This window comes from Topomyia yanbarensis, chromosome 3 (assembly GCF_030247195.1).
Source record: "Topomyia yanbarensis strain Yona2022 chromosome 3, ASM3024719v1, whole genome shotgun sequence".
NCBI classification, from domain to species: domain Eukaryota; kingdom Metazoa; phylum Arthropoda; class Insecta; order Diptera; family Culicidae; genus Topomyia; species Topomyia yanbarensis.
This window is the reverse complement of record NC_080672.1, coordinates 384,883,202-384,907,730: the sequence shown is the minus strand read 5'-3', so window position 1 is coordinate 384,907,730 and position 24,529 is coordinate 384,883,202. Positions and strand designations below refer to the sequence as shown.

Sequence of the window (24,529 nt, the reverse complement as noted above, 5' to 3'; positions counted from 1 at the left end):
AGTCCAGTTTCTCATCCTGCTTAGTTCAGAAACTAAAAATTGCAAAATTTACTCGTGCTCTGCTTTGTCTACTTCTAAAAGCAACCGGCGCTAGCATAGTCCTGTCACTAAGTCAGTGTCGGATTCTGGTGAGACAAAGTCGAAACGCTAATACAGTAACTAATTTAATGGTATTTAATATTGGGTGCCTTAATCGAAGCTACTGATATTTGTAAAAAGTTACATTTTTTCAATGAAAAGTTCTCAAAACTTCGAACAAAATAACAAAAAAATAATTTTCAAGTTGCCCAAAGGTTACTTTGTTGTAAAATAAAAACTACAAGAGTTATATGAATAAAACCGTTTTTAAGAAACACTCAAAAGCTTACATTTCGATTTACCGTGCAATGTTGAAATGAAAGATAGAGCTTGCGAGTCCTCAACAAAATTGTACGAAATATGTTGTTTCACAACTTTATGGAAGACAGCCAAGCTATATCAATTTTAGTTCTTGCTACAATTAGAACCAGTTTCTAGAAGGGAGTTTGCCATTTGCTGATCAAAAATCGGTTCGCATTTCTGCATGCTAAATCACCAGTGGGTTATTGCACGATACCTAGGAGTGCTGTTTTCATCTGTGTAATTTTCGGTATTGTAGGCAGTGAGCAGTGTACGGATGTGAAAGTGTTAAGTGTTGCAGGATAGTCGGAGTGCAGCCGGAAATTCCGGGAACCGGTGAAGATTTTTACTAATTGTTTTTATGTTTCGAATTCGTCTCGTCAGTAACTAGCACCAACTTGGGGCTAAGCCAGGCGATGTATCTAAAAAGGTACCCAAATCTCGTTGGCAAACCAAAGCTTCTGCCAATACAGCATCATCTACATACATTTAGGAGTATGTATAACTAAATGGCAAATATTGAAACGAACAAGTTTGCTAAAATAAGTTATGTTTCTAGGACGATTCAAAGATTGTAAAAATCAAAACTAAAGCTGGTAAAATTTAACTCAATATGCTTTACCGTAGATTTTAAACCGACTAAATAACTAGCGGTTCTGCTCGTGAAAAGTAGAGTAGAATGGGGCCAAGTAGGGCAATTTTTTGCGACATTGTACATCATAGGATAGGAAATAAATGACCGCTATCGGCCCACCCCTGCGTCGATTTCTAGTCCCACCAGGAGTACTTGCACCAAATTTGATGCAAATCAGACAAGTCTAGCTACCGGACCAACGTGCCTGAAGTTTGTATGAGATTTTTCGACAATTTACATGGGGAAAAGCCACTAGCTCACATTTTCGCCGCTAGGTGGCACTGCTCGCATCGTATTATCACTGTAAGAGAAAATAAGAAAGATAATTCAATTGTCTACAACTTTGTCGAAGACTGCTAGTGAATCCGGCTTTGTTAAAAGAAGTTATTAAAATTTTAACGAAGTGATGGCTGAGTCAGTTTTGCATGGGGCCTAGCAGTGCATGGTTGTGTATCAGTACTCGATTCGCACGAACTAAACATTTTTGTGAAATAACCGTTAGATTTAACTTAATAGTATGTTTAGAAGAATTGTAGTAAATAATAGGAGTCATATTTTGGTGAGAAAATTTTAGTTCCAAATTGTACCGCATAGAGGGCGCCAACACTAAATTTTCAACGGAGAGAGATAGAAATCAGGTGTCTTCCACAAAGTTGTAGAACAGGCATTTTGCAATAATTCTCCCGAACACCTTGATATTCTATCTCTCTTTTATGAAAAGCTAGTGTTGGCGCCCTCTATACAGTCATAGTTGGAACTAAAATTTTCTAACCAAAACATAACTCGTATTATGTGGTGTATTTCTTCTGAACATACTATTGAGCTAAACCTAACGATTATTTCACAAAAATGTATAGTTCGTGGGAATCGAGTACTGATACACAACCATGCACTGCTAGGTCCCATGCTAAACTGACTCAGCCATCACTTCGTTAAAATTTTAATAACCTCTTTTAACAAAGCCGGATTCACTAGCGGTCTGCGACAAAGTTGTAGAAAATTAAATTATCTTTCTTATTTTCACTTACAGTGATAATACGATGCATACAGTGCCACCTAGCGGCGAAATTGCGAGGTAATGGGTTTTCTCCGTGTAAATTGTCAAAAAAAAACTCATACAAACTTCAGGCACGTTGGTCCGGTAGCTAGACTTGTCCGATTTGCTTCAAATTTGGTGCAAGAACTCCTGGTGGGACTAGGAATCGAATTAGGGGTGGGCCGATTGAGTTTTCAAAAATTCATTATTTTTCTGGATAGTCTTTTGTACATCTGGCAATATTTTGGCAATTATGATTCTATGTCTGGCTAAACATTATTCAAGCTAAATCCAATAAGACGAAGGTAATTTTTATTCGATGTTTTTAAAATCTGGAAGTACGATAGGTCACTATGTTTGAGGTTAAATAAAACATTGTACACACCTAAAAAATTGGCGGTTGAACTTTTATTTGAAGAATATGAATACTGCAGCGGATTATTTAAAAGTCAATAACACATATAATAAATGGAACCCCTTGACGCCAATGAGGAAGTGAAACCGCAAATAGTGTCAAAAGTTATGAAGCTGCGTCTGGTGTTGTTCTTGTGAATGACTGTTTCGGGGTCTTCGTCGTCGCCAGAGTGTGGAATGGAAGTTGTGCATTCCAATTCACTTTGTTGCTTAGTTGTGAGTCGATCACGTTTGGGATTCGGAGCATTTTTATGAATTCCTTTAGTTTTTCAATTACGATCATGTTACTTCGATTATTTACATTAACAACACCTACGAACACTTTCCTTTCACACGAGTACGTAATTTTTCGAACGGAAGCTGAATTTTTGTATGCTGATGGAATACTGACGCCATCTTTAACAGATGCAATTGCGTTCTTTATGTTCTCTTAAATTCCTTTTGGTTTTTTTTTCAGATGTTTTCCGATTCCACCACTTATTTAAATATGACAGACGAAATCTGTTGAAATCGCTCTAATGCAACCTATTAAGTTGGTAGTTCAAAACTGGAATTTAACACAGATTAAATCTAGCGATTAATTCACGGACGAAAATTGGTCGACGATGAAGCCCAACATAGACGGTGAATTAATCGGTCGACTGGGAGATTTTGCGAATGTCAAATTTTCTATGGAATTCTTATTACTCGATGACGAGTTTGGGTTTTAACTACCCCGTTACGAATGTGCAGTCATGTTGCGCAAATGAAACCCAAAGATAATTCTGGTTTCCTTGTTCTCTACCTAAACCCGCCAGTAAACCAGCAGACAACAAAATTAATCTTTTACTGAGAAGTCAGCTCCATCACATTTTCCCGAAGCTCGAGCCAGTCCACATGAAACAAATTGGATTGCACAGGGTAATCAACACACAAAAATGTTCTTCACAAATTTGCTCTGCGCCCAGGTCCCCGTGAATCCGGCAAACACGCACTCTTCCGCAAACTAACCTAGATGTATCATCGTTCACCCAACAGCAATTCATTATAACAAACTCATTTCGAAACAGGGCAACAAAACTGCATCGGTGCGTGAGTTCACCGCCTTCTACGGAATGGACCTCTTCGGGTGAAAGATTTTATACTGATGCTGTGTCGATAAGTTTCCATTCAATGACTCGTTCTGGCCTTGCAGCCAGCCAACCAACCAGCCTAGCCTTCGCCTTCGCAGACCTATGGGAATCATCAACACGCAGCAGTACATTTCCGAGTGGTTGATCCACGGGTGGAAACATTCGCAAAACGTAATCTAGCCGCATTAATACATCCGGCTACTGATGCTACCGTTAGGAAGGAAATGCTAAACCACCTACTATTACTTCTTGAAACTATCCAGGACGCACTTTCATCGGACCGTGCGTCGTCGTTGTCATCGTTGATATTACCATTGTTGTCGTCGTCGTTGTCGGCGTCGTCACCGTGGAAATCATTTCCCAAAACGCTGGAATGGAACCTTTCCAAAACTGCTCTCGACTTCTTTCCAGATAGTTGAATAGATCATCAGATGGGAGGGTGGTTATGGGGATGGGAAGCAGCTGCGGTTCCAAATGTATCCTAGGTCAGTTTGAGTTGCATCTGGTGATACTTCACTACTATTATAGGCAGAAGCAGCAACTGTACACAATGCAAATGAAGAAAGGATATGTTTTCCCCAATGATGGCATATGTGTAAAATACTGAATGCAAGTTACAAATCTACACTCAATCGGTGAGCTGTATAATGTTTGTGCTCGGAATTTTAGGGCGAGTAATACTCTAAAGTAGGCGGGAATAGATGAGTTGCTTGTTGAATTCGATAAAATTAATAGCGCTTTTGTGGATACTTGAATTAAAATGGGAATAAAACATTTCAATTTATTCAGAAAGCTTGTTGCATTCCCTTCCCTGTGTGACATTCGAGTGATACTGAAATTGATGGGTGTTACTCATATTTATGGAAAAGATAGTCTAGTATAGTTTTTTATACAGCTACGCTATTTGCGGTCCAAGGTATGTTGAAAATGCTCAAATGTAACATATTTGATCAAATGTAGCAAACTCAAAACTAAAAAAACTGGCTCCATTAGTTATCACAACAGTTGGCTTCATCTAATGTAGGGACACTCTAACCTGAAAACATATGTTTTATTCACGAATAAAAAGTTGGGTTTTGAATGTATCTAGTCTAAAAATAAAAATAGCTGCAGTTGCAAAAATATGAGATTTTAAACGGTAATAACTTCCGCTTGATATACGTAATATCTTATTTTTGCACTATTTGTTCGAAATCGTTGACAATATTCTTCCAATAAAATAACCTTTCTACTAAAATCGACACATACTTGAACAACGATTACCCACAAACCTACAATCTGCCACAAAGCTTCACACCGTAGACCAAAGAGCAAACTAAAAAAGCCTTTAGTTCAGAAAAGGTGGAACTATGAATTAAATACGATTACGACATAACAAGTTGCAGCGGCCCGCATACGAGAGGCTGGTTCACTCGTTCCCATCTGTCTGTCTGTGTGCGAAAGTGCATTTTCTATGTCGGTCGACATCGCGGTAGCACGCCAGCACTGAGTAAATGGTTCAGGTTTGTACCGCGTCAGCGCTTCTTCCCAGATTCATCCGATTCAATTAAAAAATATGAAGTAAATTTCGCCTGAAACCCAGTTTTCATCGATGCATGCACGAGGTGTGCATGTTTCATATATTTACTCTTCTGTCCACACTCCTAAAAACAAATGTAAAAAGTGGTTGGTTCTGTTGCCGCGGCATACACACTCATACGCCATACACCGGCACTGGGGCAGGCTGTGCTAGGTTTTCATCCAAGTGGTTGCACGTGAATAGTGAAAATCACTTACGGATATAGATTGGGTACTTTTTATCCCAATTTAGAACTCCCTTTCAGGCCGGTCGGGGTAGCCTGTTTGAACTAGATAAATGGACCTAACCGAACGAGGACGGAAGCCGTCACATTTACCAATCGGTGAAAAAATGTATTAACATGATTCTTCAAAGTGTGTCGTCCACTTGTCTGTTTGACGGTGCTGCTACTATTGCTCGGTACCCAGTAGTAACATTGTTGGTCTTCCAAATGCAAGTTATCAGGTTCAGTGAGTGAATAAAATGTTGAAATGTAATATTCGTAAAAGCACTCGACTGACCTGTGCGAGAATTGAGTTTTTTTAGCGGAAATTGCCTATATGGATTCGGCTTTAATGGAAGGCAAAGGAAATGGAAAAATAATTTATCAAGCATTCTGATTGAATCAAAATAAAATCTCGGCTTCAAAAATTTAACTATCAACGTATGTCTCAAGTGTCCAATCGAAAGCAACAATACGTGAAATAAACATACGTCGAATGTTTTATGCGAAACGCATTATATATGTTGTTAGTTGTGGAATTTGCGTTTCGACTTCGTCTCATCAGAATCCGACACTAACTTAGTGACAGGAATAAGCTAGAATCGGATTGACGCTAGCTCCACAAAACGAAAACACTATTTGTGTTTCTGGACAAACTGCTCAAAATAGTGTTTTCGATTTGTGGCGCTAGCGTCAATCCGATTCTAGCTTATTCCTGTCACTAAGTTAGTGTCGGATTCTGATGAGACGAAGTCGAAAAAATAGTATACCAGTACTATCTACACTACATAATTCATCAATTGTTCTTTAGAGACCGACTCAAAATCTTTTTCGTACATTGGAAGCATATTTATCGGTTTGCGATCATGATGAATTTGGAATAGATTTTATCACGAACTGGAATCAATATTTCAACAACTTGTGCCTAGGAAGAAAAGCATGCGCCGCCCGGATAACAAACGGCCTTGGTGGAATGCAGAGTTACGAAATCATCGAAATCGTCTTAGGAAGGTTCGAAAACGATGAACGGGTATTAGAACGCCAATTTGAACTCGTGAATGCAAACTTACTTTCGCTCATGTGTTTCCCGAATTGAATGCAGCATGAAGCAACGTCATCAGCGGAGTCAGCAAATCTATTCCCGTCATTCTTTCAAAACGTGCTAAGTAATAACTCACCACCTTTGTCTGAATCGTACTTGAGTAGGGTAGAAGCACTATAATTCGCCACTGTATTAGTTTTTGCCATCCTGTTGAAACAGGCAGCTTTTTCATAAACTAGATAGCGTATAAAGCTATAACAAATTGGAATACATGAATAAGAAAACACTAATAACAAGGAGATAATCAATTAATAAAGTCCTTAGGAAAATTTTATCGTTTAATCTTGAAACCAAAAAAATGGTCGATCGATAGTGCTTTATTTTTCGACACAACAAGAAATATCACAATCGAGAATTTCTAGAAAAAAAGGGAATTAAAGCGGTTGGAAATTTGTTTATTTTAACTGAAGCAGAATATTTGCAATACAACTGCATCATCCGTTTACAAGAAATTCTGAAAATTTTGAACATTTTTGATATAGAAATGGTACCGCTTTATAATTCCAAAAACAACACGATTTTAATTATCACCCCTGGCGAAATCGCTTACGCTGTTCCTGAGATTACTGCTGTGCTAGTTTTCACCCCCCTGTTCACAAGTTGTCAAAAAAGTAAACAAACAATTGCGTCGTTTCGCTGCTGTGTTTAAAATGGTAATTCCCTTGGATATTTCTGTTACCTTTATATTTATATTCGTATATTACGCATTTAATTACATATATGTTCATTTTCATTACCTTTAGAGGCCAACACAATATAGAAAATTGTATTCCAAGACTGAGCTTGCTGCTGCAATTACCAGAATTCGAACTAAGGATATGAGCGTGAAGAAAGCAGCTAAACATTACGGTATTCCTCGGTCGACGATTAGGACACGACTTAAGAAAAAGGATCAAACAGTGTTCCGACTTGGACCGGCAACAGTTTTGACACCGGATGAAGAGCTTGATATCAGGGCCGTCGAGAGCCGCGTCGGGCCCCAAGGCTTGTATTACGGCCGAGCCTTTTCAAACATAGGCCCGCTAGTTTAGCATGAGTTAGTACCTCTTCAACCAGGAGAAACTCGTGAGTTCGTGGTTTCTATTAGTCTCTTGTTGACTCATATTGCCACATCCACAGATAGCGTGCCAGACAGGTGAATCTCGACAGCTTCTTATTCCATGGTATCCAAATAGGGTAAAATTGCCATAGCTACGGGTTTGCGGGTACACAAGAATCAGGAATCAGTAGCGTCTAGATCAAATGGTACGAATGAATCGTCTTTTCAAGATTTTCCTGATGATGGAAGGATTGGGGAAGTGGTAAGGTTAGGGGTAAGAAATATACCCAAGAGATCACGAAGCATTATTTAATGGCTTTAGCTATGTACCATATTCACGTACAAAACATATTCTTTACGGCTTCATAGTTCTATAGAGATCATTAAAGCACACTTAGTATCGGAAAAGACGAAAGAATGTGCCAGAATAGAGCAAGTTCATAAGCACCAAAATGGCTGTCAGCAATGTTAACACAGAGCTGTGTTTTTTTAAATAACTTCCCTTCTTTAGCGACACAGCAAAAGAAAAAAATACCTTTCGATAACGTACCCACCTTTCCTGTCTTCTTTTGTTTGACATACCGACTGTTTAAATTGACGATTTAGTGCCTATAGAAATGGAATTCGATCCGCAGTCGAAAACCTCGTCTCAATTTGGTATACGCGTTTGATCACCCAAGTAGCCATAAGCATTTTCCCGGGTTTTTGTGATGAGAATGCACTCGTAAAAACCAACTTTTTCATTTGTAACCGTTTTATGCGGATCAATCGAAAATGGGACGTTTCGTCAGACAACACTGGTTATGCAACCACGGTATATTCCGATGCGCGAATTCTACAAAAAACACTGCACCACGGAAAACTTTGTGCAAAAGCAGCTAAAAAAATCCCACCTACTATCACCGCAAACAGTACACCGTTATCTTATGCCAAGCCACAAACGGCTACAAAACGAATATCTACGGATCTGACAGTAACACATGTTCACTCAACAACAATCACGCCCAGTGTCTCCAAGCCAACAACCGGCACCACCAGCAAAGAAGCGAACGTAGAAGAGGACGGTTGCGTTTATCCGTGCGCTCTATTGCTTTCTTCGAAAATACTTTGAATTGGCTTCTCAATATTTTGTAGTGTATTCCGTCGATTTAAGCAATAAAACTCGTTCATTAAACTTGTGCACAAAGTACACAACTCCCTTAAGAACGTTTGTTTTAATAAATGTCAATTATCAAATAAAGGTTTAATTTTTTTACACTTTCATCATATAACAATTTGATAAAGGCGAATAATTACAAAGAAATTACTATTGCTATTTTTATTGCTATGAATACCGAACGTGTTCGCTCATCTTCCGGGTAAAAACGCGGGCCCCAAAATACGACCCGGGCCCCAGGGCAATTGCCCTGGCTGTGATTCAAATACATAGAGCAGTACAGATACTCAGACTTGATAAACAAAGGGAAAAAAATTTGAGCCCCGTAACGCTTTTAAATTAAAAAGAGCACCCACTCAATCTGCTGCTGGGGATAGTAAGTTCTAGTTTCAAAATTATCTGTTTTAGTATAGAACTATCAAAATCAACCACTATAGAACGTGTCATTAGGTCGTTACTTGACTCGAAATAAATATTCACAATCTATCAATCCTGAACGTATGTGCTGAATACTCTTTATATATCGATACACGATACTCAGTGTGCTCCTGCTTCTATCCGAGCCAAAGGGAACGAAAAAAAAAAACATTTACTTGTATGCATTGTCTGAAGAACAAAGGATCCCGTTAATTTTACGAAACGATACGATTTACACCATAGTTAGTGATCACGTTCAAATTATATCTTCATATAAACTTGCAGTAAAAAGAGAACCCGTTAATTTGACTAAATCAATAATCAATCATGAAAAACTCAATAACGACTTCCAAAATTTCATAGAAAACATCGAGTTGATTGATGATGTAGATGTATGTCTTACAAATATCATCACAACCTACAATTCTTTACTTGCGGAAAACACTAGAACGGTCTCCAAAACTTTTAAATGTAAAGGCGTTTTTTGCCCCTGGATCAATTTCGATTTGTGGACACTGATTAAAATCAAAAGTAATTATCTGAAACGAGTAAAAAATAACCCCAATGATGAAAACCTCAAAGCTCTTCTGCAACACATAACTAAAAAAGTTAATGTAATGAAAAAGCGGTGCAAAAAGGCCTACTTTGAAAACCTTCTATCCAACACAACTCATTCAAAACTTTGGAAGAATATTAATACCATTTTTGGTCGTTCAAAGTCGGATGTTCCCATCAGCCTAATTTGCAACGATATCAGAGTCACTGAGACTAAAGAAGTATGTAATGTTTTCAACGAGTATTTCTCTAGCATTGGCAAAAATTTGGCTGACAATATTCCCACGAGTCCCAACTCAAATCCTATTACAAATATACAACACGTCCAAGAAACAATCTTCTTGCGTCCTGCAACCATAAACGAAGTGATCCTTTTGATTAAAGGCCTCGAAAAAAATAACAGTTGTAGTCCTGATAAGATCCCCGCTAGTGTTCTTAAGAGTAACTGTACCACTTTTGCAAATATCCTAACCAAAGCTTTTAATTTAATAATTCAAACCGGGAGGTACCCAGACTGTTTAAAAATAGCCCGAGTAATTCCAATTTTCAAAGCTGGTGATCCAAACCAACCTTGCAACTATAGACCAATTTCAACATTGTGCGTTTTCAATAAAATTCTTGAGAAATTGCTCATCACTCGACTACTCGAGTTTTTTAACAAACACAACATAATTTACAACTACCAGTATGGGTTCAGGCAGGGCTGCAGCACTTTAATTGCAATGACCGAACTAATTGACTCCATCATTAGTCAAATTGATAGCAAAAGAATTGTTGGTGCCCTTTTTCTGGACCTAAAAAAAGCATTCGATACTCTGGATCACTCAATCCTGCTTAAGAAGTTAGAATGCTATGGTATCAGGGGAGTAGCAAATCATATTATTCGTAGCTATCTGTCGTATAGGAACCAATTCGTATCTATTGGAGACTCGTGTAGCTCTTATAGACCAATAGAAATAGGAGTGCCCCAAGGCAGTAATATTGGGCCACTGTTATTTTTATTGTATATCAATGACCTAGGTAGACTCGGGTTAAAAGGGACTCCTCGTCTTTTCGCGGATGACACAGCGTTGTTCTACCCGAACAACAACTGCCTGGATATTGTACGCGACATTGAATCGGATTTAAAAACACTAACGACGTATTTCAACGAAAACCTTCTTTCCTTGAACCTATCAAAAACTAAATATATGCTGTTTCGTTCATCTAGAAGAGCTATAGGCGTGCATCCAGACCCAAGAATGGGACAGTCTGTAATTCAGGAAACTAACTGCTTCAAATATTTAGGACTTCACTTAGACCCCACACTCTCCTGGATTGAGCATATCACATCTATAGAGAGAAAAGTTGCATCGTTATGTGGGGCTATGCGTAAAGTATGCTCTTTTGTTCCCCAGCATGTACTTCTAAAATTTTATTATGCGCACATCCACTCATTGCTGAACTACCTTGTATCTGTGTGGGGCCGTGCCAGTATCTCGAATCTGAAAAAGCTACAAACGCTTCAAAACAGATGTCTTAAAATTATTTATAAAAAACCATTTATGTACCCTACTATTTTGTTATACAATAATAATGCCCATAACATTTTACCTTTGCTTGGGTTGACTAACTACCAAACAATAATATACATCCACAATGCTTTGCATAATACTATTGCTCATAACAATCTAGAATTTACAACAGGCATTCGAGCTCACAGCACTAGACAAGCCAATCATTTATTATACTCCAGAGTATCCACGAACCTTGGTCAAAGACGCATTTCTTTCATCGGACCTAAGTTATTCAACCAGCTTCCTACTGATTTAAAGCAAATAACATGTCGCACTCGTTTCCAAGCAAAATTGAAACTAATTTTAAAAAATAAAATAGGAGAATTTTTAATTTAAACTTCGTTCACCACCAATCGAGCTTATTCCTTTAGCTATAATTGGTTAACATTTTTTTTAATAAAAACAATTGATAAATGCATTTTTTATAGCAATTAGTAATAAATAAATTTAAATTATAATGAGCTTCCTGCAAAGCTACGATGGGACCCTTAAAAGGATTCTTTTCCGCTGGGTACTCGCCGTAGCTTCTTGTCAAATTTTGTGTTTTGTCGGTCTCGTAATGTTTTTTTTGTTCTCAGCGTTTCCGCGATTCGTAACTTTGTTTTGTTGTGCTGACCTTTTTTTTTGTACGCTGAGAACTGATGTGTCCACTACCAGGGGGCTCCGTTTGTGAGCTTTTTGGTGTGGGGGTAAGAGGCGGGCTATTAAAAAAAAAAAAAAAAAAAAAAAATTATTCTTGCGTGACCTATCATGATGACTGAGTCTCATCAACAAAACGTGATTATTCGGCCTAACACAGCCATTGATTTCAGGTCTTTTCGCATAAGACCAAGTATTCGTGATGTGGAACATCTGCTGAAGGTGAAAATGCAGCTTCGGTTTTCGGAAGTCACCTCCATACAGCTTGAGCACGTCAGGCATGCGGTGCTGATAACCTTCAACAAATTCGCCCAGGCGAAAAGATTCATTTCGCAGAACAACTTAAAACACGTGCTTGTTTGTGACAACGCTGAAATCAAGATCCCTATATACATGGATAATGGAAATATATAAGTTAAATTACACGATTTATCTCCACTTACTTGCAAAGTGCCAATTAAAAGATTTATGTCGTATTTCGGAGCAGTGGAATCTATTACGGAGGACACATGGAGAAACTACTTCCCAGGTATTTCAAATGGTGTCTTTGTGGTGAGAATGCGGGTAGACCAACCCATTCCCTCTTACCTTACCCTGCAATACAAAACAGAAGGGGGTGATACCATTACACAGTGAACTCTTTGTACATATCAAGGACAAACTAAAACGTGCCAATTCTGTGAACAAACGGCGCACTACGGACAACCCTGCCCAGAAACAGCTAAGGAAAGCTCAGTTGCAGAAAAAAATGCCAACACCCAATCTTTACCTGAACCACAATCGGTTGCCAAATTTGTGGCTGCAGTTAAGGCAATAATGACAAATGCAAACGCTGCGTTAAGTAATTCGAACGTAACAACTAATACCACCAGTGAAGAAGCTACCACAAAGGATGGAGTGTTCATATTCGTGACCCTCACGGGCAAGAAGCCAGGAAGAACATCTGATCGCGAGTATCAAGGCAGTAATCAAGATGATGATACGGGCGTAAACGACAACAAGAGAGACGTGGATAACCCTGAAGTTGACGAAAGAAGGAACATCTTCCCGACGCGAAAAAAGATCTCCGCTCGCAATAGCAAGTTGCGCGCACGGGATCTTATAGGCTCAAAATAAAATGTATTGTATTTTTTATTTTTTGCATATCGTAAATATATAAAAGACCCATGGCTCCTCTAAGCTAACGCATTGAGCCGTGTCGAATAAAGGAATTAAAAAAAATGAAGCGACAAAGAGAATGGCAGCATATACCAGTTTTAAAGCTCGAAGCAAAACTGTTCGAAATAATAAATCAAAGCTCATTCGTCTTCGAGCTCTCCATCGAGACAGAGGTTGTTTTTTTCTAGTCCGTAGTGCTGTGTGTGGCGATAAAGATTAGTGTTAATCCGCATTCAAGGTTATTTTGCCAGTTCGGTTCGGTCCTCAGTCTTTTGTTCGCGTGTGAGGATTAAACAATAACCAGCTGTATAAGCTGGATCGGTTCGTCGTTGGACACCAGTTTAAAGCTAAGTGGTTTTTGTCTTTTGTAACACATTTATTGCTTTCTTCCGTCTGCGCGGGCGCTGACCCCGTGCGTTGACGTTTTCTATGGTTCCCTCTCCGGATGATCAAATGGAAGTTGAATCGGGTTCAACTTCTAAGGCTCCACCCCGGCCCAAATGCTATCCAGAACTCTCAACTGGTCCATTTGTGGTCTTCTTTCGGCCCAAGACTAAATCACTGAATCTTCTTCAGATTTCTAAAGACCTGACGGAAGGGTTCTCGGCTGTGACCGAAATTTCAAAGGTCCGCTCGGACAAGATAAGGGTGTTGCTAGCCAACTCAAAGCAGGCAAACGATGTTGCTTGCTGTGAGCACTTTACGCGGGATTATAACGTGTATATTCCAGCTGTAAAAGTACAATCCGAAGACGTCGTAACCAGGGCAGGAAATATTCGAACCGAACCTATGTTCGAATACTTTCAAAGCGCGAAGCTTTGCGTTACTGGTTCGTATTCACAAGCTTCGCATCACAATCGCTTACCATCGTAATTGCGGACATTTGGGCGATACTTTTGCATGCTCTTCGGCGAGGACAAATGAAGCTTCTTGTTCATTTCATTGATGTTCGGAAAGATATGTAAAAGCTTTTGCGTAGTTTTCGACGAACACGAGCTAAGCTCTTGGTTCGTGTGATCGATATTTTTGAAACAGTTACACGGAGCTTCGAAGCGATGTTCGCGAACACAGAAAAAAGTTTACCTCGAAGTATTTCAGAATCGCGAACACCGAAGGATTATATCAATTTAGCATCGCGAGGGCCATCGCTAACATGTTCGCCGGACGATATTAGTTTTCTTTATTCAAATACCTACCTACTAGTTATGCAAAAAAAGTATATTCTAGACAGAGGCCTTGTATTAAGGGTGGAATAGGTGAAAAATAATTGTGACAATGTGAAGCTTATGGATGCTGGGGTTAACTGAAAAGTGACGTAACAAGTTTATTTAAGATACCCTACTGATATATTACCAGTAGGGATAAAATCAAGATTTCGTGACAGGGCGGGGATAAATTTTCAAATGAAATAAATTAGGGCTAGAAAATGAAGTTAAACACAATGTACGCAACGTATTGAGTGGCTCGCTTATCTTAGTCATGTTTCTGTGTCAGTTTCTGGAGGATAAAGATATCGATATCCATTCAAAGGAAAAAATCGATTATCAGTTAAATAAATAACGTCATGATGTGTATGATGAATCCTAGAAATAAATAGGGAATGTCAATAAACTCGACCATTCCCGATTCATATTTGGCAGTTCTGGTCGTTTTGTAAATCTTGTTTTCGACTAACAGTAAAACCATTTTGATTCAGAAGTATGTTCTAGAAGGGCGCATGTTTTTTCGTGCACTTATTTAAAAAAACGCTTTGAATCCATCTACCAGTGTGATGAGACATTTTTATAACTGTTTTCGAATATTATATCGGTTGAGAACTTTTAGAACATGATATTTCGAGAAATTTTGAAAGTGAAATTAAATCAGTTGTAAAGTTATAGAAAATAGCCTTTTAAAATGAACGGACAATCGAATTATTACTAATACTTTATGAATACATTATCTAAGTTCTTCATTCAATGCAATATGTATGCAAAAAGTTAAAAACTGGATTTCCCTTGAGAACTGGGCCAAAAAATCGAAAAAAATGTGTTGGCGATCCGAGAACTAGAACAGAAATTGTAACCCTTGGACCTCTGAAGTGCATGCGTACAAAATGCTATAGTCTAATGTTTGTTTTCATTCATTTCATTTAATAATTTTCAGTTGAGCAATTCTGTCGCAAACTGCATTGTGGAGCGAGGGTCATAACTTCCTAAATTTAAGTGTTCCTATTAATTTAGTACACTCTCTTTAACATAAACTACTCTAACGAAAGAACGAATGGGAGTAGGTTCGATAAATTTTGAAAGAAGCCGTTAAATCAACCACTTAAGGGATTACACCACCGCAAAATTAAAAAAAAAATCAAAATTGATCTTGATTGATTTTATTATTCCATATCAACATTTGAATAGGGCTAATAAGATTTGTGAACAAACTTTTGTTTTGCTGATTTCTCTTAATTTGTAATCATTTCAACACAGAAAACATTTGAAATCGATTCTACCAAGGGCAAAGATGTTGATTCATGTGTATTTTTCATAAAATTCAACTCTGTAGCGGAAAAATCAGCGAAATAAGTTTGTTTACAAAAGTCTCATTAGCCCTTTTGAAGAATTACTATTGTATTGATCTTAAATATGGGTCTTCAAAATAATATATAGAAATATGGAATGCGACAAAAGTTCGAGTTTAGAACGACTTGCATTCTATTTGGAGTTATTTATTTCGCTTCTCATTTTCCGAGATTTCCCTTACATAAAGCATTTCGGCTATAACTGATTCAAAAAAAAAAAAAAATACAGAAGGCCCTAAAGATTTCTTTCTTTTATTTTTTATTAGTAAAAGTCAAATAAGAGAAGATTACATCTTGGAGAAGATAAACCAAATTTTGTCCTTTTCAGAATTGTTTTTGGATTTCCAACAAAAAACAATCACTAGAACATTGTTTGTAAGTTCTTTGCGTTTCTCCATCAGTAATTAGTTAACAAATACAATACAAACAAGTTGAAATATCCTTCTCATTATTTATCACAAAACACATGTACAGGAGTCAGGAAATAAATTTCATAAAAGTGGAACATGTAATAAGTTTGACACTTCATTTATTAAGTGAACAGATTCTGTCGAAAATGTTTGGAAATAAATATTTTGTCTCTTGTGATTAGGTAATCAACCAATAAACTTATAAAACAATATTATAAAAATCATTTGGGAGCTTTCCTCTTGGTTTGGTACAGATGCCAAGAAATTATAATTCAATTAATGACAATAATAATGGATTCAAGTATGTAGGTATTTTGTTAATAAATTCATATGGTAAAATTAAAAATAACGTTTAACACACAAATCATCGCATATTATTGAGTGAATATGACTAGCCGATTTAGGAATGTTGCGCAAGAACGTTAGAAACCGCAACAAAGGCCAACGGACTACGCCTAACTACCCCTCAGTGGATGCAAATAACTGAAGTTCGCCGTCTAACTGAACTCGGACGTCAGCAGTGAGATTCCATCCGAAAATTGTTCTTTTTAGGAAGAATTTGTTTTAGATAGGGAGATTATTAAGAGAGGGGTAATGGTTTTAGCGTTAAAAACACTATTTGCGATTTTTTTAGAAATTTGGGCGAAGCGAATTGATCAAAACTTTTGTACATTATAATGTATCATTTCATCCAAAAGAGTCATTTCACCAAAAAAGTTTTTTTTGAAACCCTTACCCCCTTAAACATACTTTATACATCTTCACCCTAAACTCCTTGGCAGGGAAAATATACTTCGATTGAAGAAGAAAAGACGAGTTTGCAATCAAAGTAGCTAGTAAACATAATTGTATTCCGAAAAAAAAAATTGAATTTCACTACCACTAAGCTCATTCAAACTCGTGGCTCATAAATTGGTAAGGTATGCGACGCACCTAATCCCTAAATCCTAAATTATAATCTTAAAATAATCCATTTTATTTATACTCAAAATAAGATTTACAGTTTATGATTTTAACACAGATAGTCACGTACCGAACATGTTCGCGGTGGCCTCATGATGCTGATGCTTGAAGCGATATAAAACTTCAATGTTCGCGATTCTCAAATAAACGAGGCATTCGCTTTATATGTGTTCACCGAATATCGCTTCGAAACTCTGTGGAAATGTTCCAAAAACGCAAAAACCACGAGCCAAGAGCTTACCTCGTGTTCGACGATGTGTGCTTCTAAGGTTAATGTGAACTTTTTCGAACATTGTAAAGAGCGAACTAGATGCGAAGCTCGCTTCGTCCGAGCAGAGATAAGTTTTACCCCTAAATGTTCGCAGCGATTGTGTCAAACTCATCGATTGCATGTGGTATGCTTGAGAAGGTGCTTCGTGAGGCTTCGAACAGCAATCAATTCATTTTTCGAAATTTTCCTGCCCTGGTCGTAACCGATGAGAGTTTGACGTGCGAGGATCTGCTGAAGTACGGGGTTGGCCGTTTCAGAGACCACTTACTTCAGCCAGTGAAAATACTTGATTGCAAACGTTTGCACTCAGTAGTAGTTGCGGGGGATGGTTCAAAAACGTACCCCCAATCAAACTCTTATCGGGTGACCTTCGCTGGTACCGCTTTGCCAAATTTCGTCCTCTTGCACAAGGTTCGTCTGCCTGTGCGTCTGTTTGTGCCGCGGGTCATGAATTGCACAAAGTGTAAACAACTGGGTCACACAGCCATTCATTGCAGCAATAAGGCCCGCTGTGGAAAATGCGGGGAGAATCATCTAGATGATTCGTGCAGTAAGCAAGCCGAAAAGTGTCCTTACTGTGCGGAGAGTCTGCATGATATCTCGGCATGTCCCGCGTACAAACTACGCGGGGATAAACTGAAACGTTCCCTTGCGGGACGATCCAAACATTCTTTCGCAGAAATGTTAAAGAATGCTACGCCACCATCCTCAACAAACATCTATACTCACTTGCCTCCTGACGAGGGCGAGGCTGGTAACCCACAAGAGGGAACATCTACTAGGGTGCCTAGAAGTTATAGGAAGAGGAGGAACATTTCCTCTCCTAAAGTTCCTTGTAAAGGCCAGAAGGTGTCCCTTGACGGGGCTCCGAAAGTAACATCTATAGGAAGTGTTGCAACCAAACCGAAGCAATTAGCTCCTGGTCTCGGAGGATTAAGCTCAGAGAAGGAGTTCCCAGCACTTCCAGAAACATCAAAAATCCCAAGTGTTCCTTTGTTTCAGTTCGAGAGTAATCACAGCACTGGAATTATAAAACTCTCAGACATAGTGGACTGGATAATAAAAACTTTCAATATTACTGATCCTATTAAAAGTCTTATGTTAGCTTTTCTCCCTACAGTGAGAACATTTTTGAAGCAGTTGACTGCTAAATGGCCCCTCCTCTCAGCGATTGTATCCTTCGATGGCTAACTCATCGAACGAGGTCACGGATTTGATCACTGTTCTACAGTGGAATTGCAGAAGTATCATCCCGAAAATCGATTCCTTCAAAATTTTAATAAATAATTTGAATTGCCATGCATTTGCATTATGTGAAACTTGGTTAACTTCCGATATATATCTCAACTTCCACGACTTTAATATTATTCGCCTGGATCGAGACACCCCCTATGGAGGAGTACTTTTGGGGATCAAAAAGTGCTATTCCTTCTACAGAATTAACCTTCCCTCGATAACAGGTATTGAAGTTGTCGCTTGTCAAGTAACAACCGAAGGCAGAAGCCTTTGCGTAGCTTCCATATATATTCCCCCCAACACCGCGGTTGGGCACCGACGGCTACAAGACATCTTAGAATCCCTGCCAGCACCGCGACTAGTTTTAGGAGACTTTAACTCTCACGGTACAGCATGGGGTTGCCTATATGATGATAACCGGTCTTCCTTAATTTACGATCTTTGCGATAACTTCAATTTGACAATTTTAAACACGGGTGAGATGACACGGATTCCTGCCCCTCTAGCGCGCCCGAGTGCCTTAGACTTGTCCCTTTGCTCAACATCGCTGCGGTTAAATTACACGTGGAAGGTAATTCCGGATCCCCACGACATCGACCATCTGCCGATCGCAGTCTCAATCAAAAGCGGCTCAAAGCCATTGGAAACAATCAATATTTCGTATGACCTCACACGAAATATCGATTGGAAGAGCTATGCGGCCGCGATATCCGACAACATCGAATCTACCCAAGAACTTCCTCCGGAGGAAGAGTACAGCTTTTTGGCTGGCTTGATTCTCGACAGCGCGAATTTGGGGAATAGCCCGACGTATGCGAAACCGTAACGGTACTAATGAGAGCGTGGAATATTCCAACCGTTGCTTTTTAGGTAATTCAGCAGTCCAAGAAGTAGAAGTGCCTGGTGGGACGTATTATACCCTTTTACCCTACAATTCAGTATTTGCTAAAAATGCATTTTTTTTGAGAATGCTTGGAGCTGAGACAAAAACTCATTGTGGTTAACAACGACAATAATATTTTGGAAAGTAGAAGGAAAATGAATGAAAAATGACGTTTTCTTTTTCTTTAGCAAGTCAGCTTTTGGAAATTTCCCTAACCTGACAACAAACCAAAGAAAACCTGTTAAGGATATTTCATAGCTAGTTTTGCTGACGACATGAATACTCCGTGTATTCAGAATTTCGAAATTTAGCGAAGACCCGATTTTATCAGCCCCCGATTTTCCCTGCCCCTGATTTTATCAGCTCTTTGACCCGATTTTGACAACCTCATATGAAAATTGATAGTTGGTAGTTTGATGGACTCTAGCAGACTAACCAAGTTGAATTCGAGTAGAGATTTCTTGAGCGTATTTTTCTTATGTTAGAGATCCGAAATATTCCAAAAAAAAAATTAGTTTTTCACTGTCAGACCCCTTAAGGGAAATTCAAACTAAATAATCAGAAAGGGTTATGAGGCTATTTCTAGGGACTAAAGAAGAATATTTTAAGGGCTTCGGTTTCATAAAAAGACAGAAAAATATATGTCCCGTTTTTGTCAATGTCCTCGTTCTATCAGCCTAAAATTCACCAAAGGGCTGATAAAAACGGGTCTTCACTGTATTAGACTATATGTGATAAAAAAAACCTTTGAAACAAGTTATTCTGATATTGCTGTAATTGATAAATCTCATCTGCTGTGTATAAACAATATAATGCACATTCTAGTCAAGATAGTCTCTGAAGCTTACAATAAAACAAAATACATACTGAAGACACCAAGTCTCTTATTATTTTTGAAGATTTTGTTGATTCTCCACAATCACCTATAGGAGATTTAATCACCAAAATTATTACATCAAACGATGCGCTTTTTTATGTTGGAAAACTTTTTTGAGGTTGTTAAAACTAAAAGATTGTTGCTTTCGAAATTATGTGATCTTGACCGTTAGAAAAGTTTTTGAACATTTATTCCACTTGAAAAGTGCACTTTCTATTTTCATACTTTGACTTATTTGACATATTATAAAATAATTTTTTTTATTTCGATTATAGAGGTTTTAACCTTAATGTCATTCGCCTCTGCGGGTTAGAAAAATCTCTTATAAAAAATTTCTAACCCTATGTGCGGGGTCGGGACTCGAACCCAGGTGCGCTGCGTACAAGGCAATCGATTTACCAATACGCTACGCCTACCCCAAAATAAATTATAAGACTTCTGTTAGACCAATTTTGCTTCTGAACTTTCAAAAATTTATCAAACCTACATGAAATTTAAGCATTTTCGAATTTTCATCAAACCCCCCCCCCATCCAAACCAAATTTCTGGCTATGCCACTGTCCCCTAAAATTGGTTCAAATCCGTGAAGGTAGATTTCACGCATATTTTGTGTTATAAGAACTAGTATTGCATTGTTTCGTTTATTTGAGGCTTTAACCTTGAAGGTTATTCGCCCATGTTATAAGAACTGTTGAACACTGCTAGGAAGATTTAAAACATTTTTAACCCTAGAATGTTGCACTGGGGTTCAGATGTACTCCACGCCTTCTTTGGAGTCGTTTGAAGACGAGAATTCGGTATTTACCGACCTGGGACCCTAACCATAGTTCAATTTAGAGTTCCTAGTAAGAGTAGGAAAAGTTGGTACAGCAAGCTTGCTTATAGCCTTCGTGGAAGCAGGGGTCAAAGTTGGGGTGGGGTACATTTGTACCCCTGTGTACGGTTGCCATTAGTGTTGTCAGTGAAAATGTAACTCGTGAAAATACCAGTTTAAATACTGGTTCTTTTACTACGTAAGTAACATTTAGTATTACAAAATCGTTTTTATCATTTATTCAATGAATTTAATTTTGAAGTAGAAAAAATATCGTTCTCATTTTTGCTAATTTTCATTTTTTTATAGTTGTTCAAAACAATGGCTCGCCAATATAATTTGCGCACAGTAACTGCTGTAACAGTAACGTTGCGTGTTGCCAATGTATTACTGGTCAGAATTTTTTTTTTTTCATTTAAATTTACACCCCATTTCGTAATGTTTTCCAAAACCCGATTTTAAAACATTCATTCTTTAAAATGATTGCATTTTTTAAAAAATATCGAAATTCCATTTTATACCGTTCCTGGACCATTCTTTCAACTTTTAGAATCATTTTTTTTTCAAATCAGTGAAAAATTCGCAAAGTTATAGCAAATTTTGTGAAAAAAAGCCAAAAACCGGCATTTTTTCACTTTCTTTTAGTTCAAACCAATTTATGTATCATTGATTAAATAAATTCCGTACTTTATCTTACACAGCTGTTTTCGCAATTGAAAAATGAAGAAATTGATGCACCCAGGTTTTTTTACGCGTTAATTGGAAAATCCACGTTAATTGGAAAATCCGCGTAAAAAAAAACTCTCAGCAAAAGACTTAGAATGTTTTTGGAAGTTTTTTTTGCGCGGATTTCGCAATTAACACGGTTTTTGCAAAAAATATTCTAAGTCCTTATGAATGCAAAAGAAAGATGGAAGAGACGGGTCTGGAGGACTCCTTATGGCCCACACCCTAACAATATGGGTATTTTCGGAATGGTATTGTAGAGTAGGTGCCAGAAATCGATTTTTGACGCCATTTTGAAATCAAAGATTTTAACTGTTTAATTATAACTATTTGTACTACAACTTCAACTTCCAAAAATACCAATATTTATTGAGTTATAGCGAATTTCGCGAAATCGGAAATCGCCATCTTGGATTTAAAAATGGCGCCAAGAATCAATTTTTGGAACCTACTCGTTAAGATCATTCCAAAAACACTCATATTGACTGGATTATAGTAAATGTGGCTACCCCGGAAGTCGCCATCTTGGAATTCAAAATGGCGTCAAACATCGATCTTTGTCTACTACTCGTCAAGACCATTCCGAAAACACCCATATTGTTGGGGTGAGGGCCATAAGGAGTCTTCCAGACCCGTCTCTTCCATCTTTCCGAAAATCTTCTAAGTCTTTTGCATTTAAAAGGACTTAGAATATTTTTTGCAAAACCGCGTTAATTGGAAAATATCCGCGTAAAAACCGCGTGAATTGGAAAATCCGCGTAAAAAAACGCGTTAATTGAAAAATCCGCGTAAAAAAACGCGTTAATTGAAAAATCCGCGTAAAAAAGCGCGTTAATTGGAAAATCAGCGTAAAAAACCTCGTAAAAAACCGTGCAAAAAACGCATAAAAGAAACCTGGGTGTTTTATACATTTCTTTTGTTTGCATTTTCACCAGCGAAAATTGCGATCAAACGTGTGGGGTACGTTTGTACCCCAGTGCAACGTTTCAGGGTGGAAAACGCAAGTGCAACGTTCTAGGGCTAAGAATGCATGCCATATTATTGAACGTAAAAATGTATTTTCGCGAAAATACATCTGTGATTCTATTACGAATAGGCTTCGTACAACGTATTTAAAGATTTTGTAAATCTGACGAAAGACTACTAAAGGTTCTCGCGATGCAGCTCTCATTTTAATTATAAGTTGCTCGCAAATTAGTTAATCGAAAGAATCGTTCGATGAAATAGAATAAAAACTTAATAATATTTTTGAGAACGTTTTCATAACTTTCCTATAAAATCTCCGTAACATTTTTGTACGTGTTTTGTACAATAACCCATTGTAAAATTCCTCAACAAATTTCGTACAGCTTGCAATTATAATTTTCGTTTTTCTCACGGTCGAATTCCTAACATGTATTTAGCTACGCCATATAATACTTACGTCATCTTCCAGAGTAGTCTGCAGAAAGCTCATCTTCGTGGCGCCATCTTCCTCCGGCTGAAAAGTCCCCGCCGAATCAATCATCACAGTAGCTGGAGGCGGAACCGTAACTGCTCCCAGTGGAACCGCTGTGGATGGATCTTCGCTGTGATACTGATTCGTCGACAGATCGAAACTATTCATCGAGTTTTCGTTCGAGGCAGAGGTTGGCTTCCGTTTACGTGACTGCTTCGGTTTAAACTCAGCTACCTTCTTCAACTCTTCGTCGTTGGGCCACTCAACGGGAACGTGCAATGTTTCGAGAGTTTGCTTCCTGGCTAGTTCTCGGTCCTTTGATTTTCGCTTCCCATTGGAAACGTTGTCCAGATCTTCGGTGAGAACGGTTTGCTGTAGCTGACTGGTATCAACGTTCAGTGCAGTATACACCGTGAATTGCTCGACGTTGTTTTCCGGCATTGGTACCTGAACATCTTCATGTTTCACATCAGCCAGCCCGCGAATCTGGAACATTTCGGCCAGTTTGAGCAATGGCCGAATCTGATCTTGACCCACGTTTATCTCCCCTCGGTACATGAACTCGACCAAAGCTTTTAGTTCTTCCCATTTAACGTCCTTGATGATTACGACCGGGTGTTTGCAGGGAGTTTCCGAAAAAATAGTCTGAAAGTAGGGACTGCTAGCGGCGAGGACCATTTTGTGTGCCTTAACTGAACGTCCTTCGCCAACCAGAGTAACATCTACGAAGCACTGATTTTGATACAGTTGATCGAAGACCGCCGACAGGTTAGAGTGATAGTTGTTCCAACGGAGGCAGAACTGCTGCTCCTGAATCTGCCCTGCCATCACCGGGGTCAGGTTAGCATTCATGACCAAACCGGTAGAAGAAGACTGGATTGGATCTACGCCATTGAAGAACATTTTTGAAGATTAGTTGCTTGATACCATCGGCTAGGATGCTGAAAGCGAGAGGAGAAAAAGTAAAAATTTAATGAAAGCAAGAAAATCACGCAACACTAAATTTAAAATTAAACAACCCCAACGTTTAGAAACTTTCAGCAGAGCACCAAACACAATATATTCATAACACAAAATATCGTTTGCGATTGCCCAGAGGTGGTACAACCGTACCTCCAAGAGTCGCCGTAATTCGATTTGAATGAAAAATTGCAGTTTAATATTATTACTGCTTGTAGTCGATAGAATATTCAAAAACTGGTTCCTTTCTCTCCGGTGACCATCAGGTTGCCCCGACTTCGCCGCCATCGCCGTGTTTTGGAATGTTTATTCGATTTCCAATTGGACTCTCGCTCTTTGTGTGACTCAATGTGTGCAATTTCCTTCACTTTTGTGTACGGCCAGGCCAAGCCGGACGTCATCGTCGTCATTCATGTT

General features: G+C 38.4%; 1 protein-coding gene across 1 annotated transcript in view; it reads right to left on the bottom strand.

The window, feature by feature from the left end:
- Positions 1-24,529, bottom strand: part of LOC131689113 (uncharacterized) — a 106,678-nt gene that overhangs the window by 9,526 nt on the left and 72,623 nt on the right. The window contains exon 2 of the mRNA XM_058973949.1: positions 23,138-24,093. Coding sequence (XP_058829932.1) covers positions 23,138-24,055 — 918 coding nt within the window. The 5' untranslated portion in view covers positions 24,056-24,093. The remainder of the gene's footprint in view (positions 1-23,137; positions 24,094-24,529) is intronic.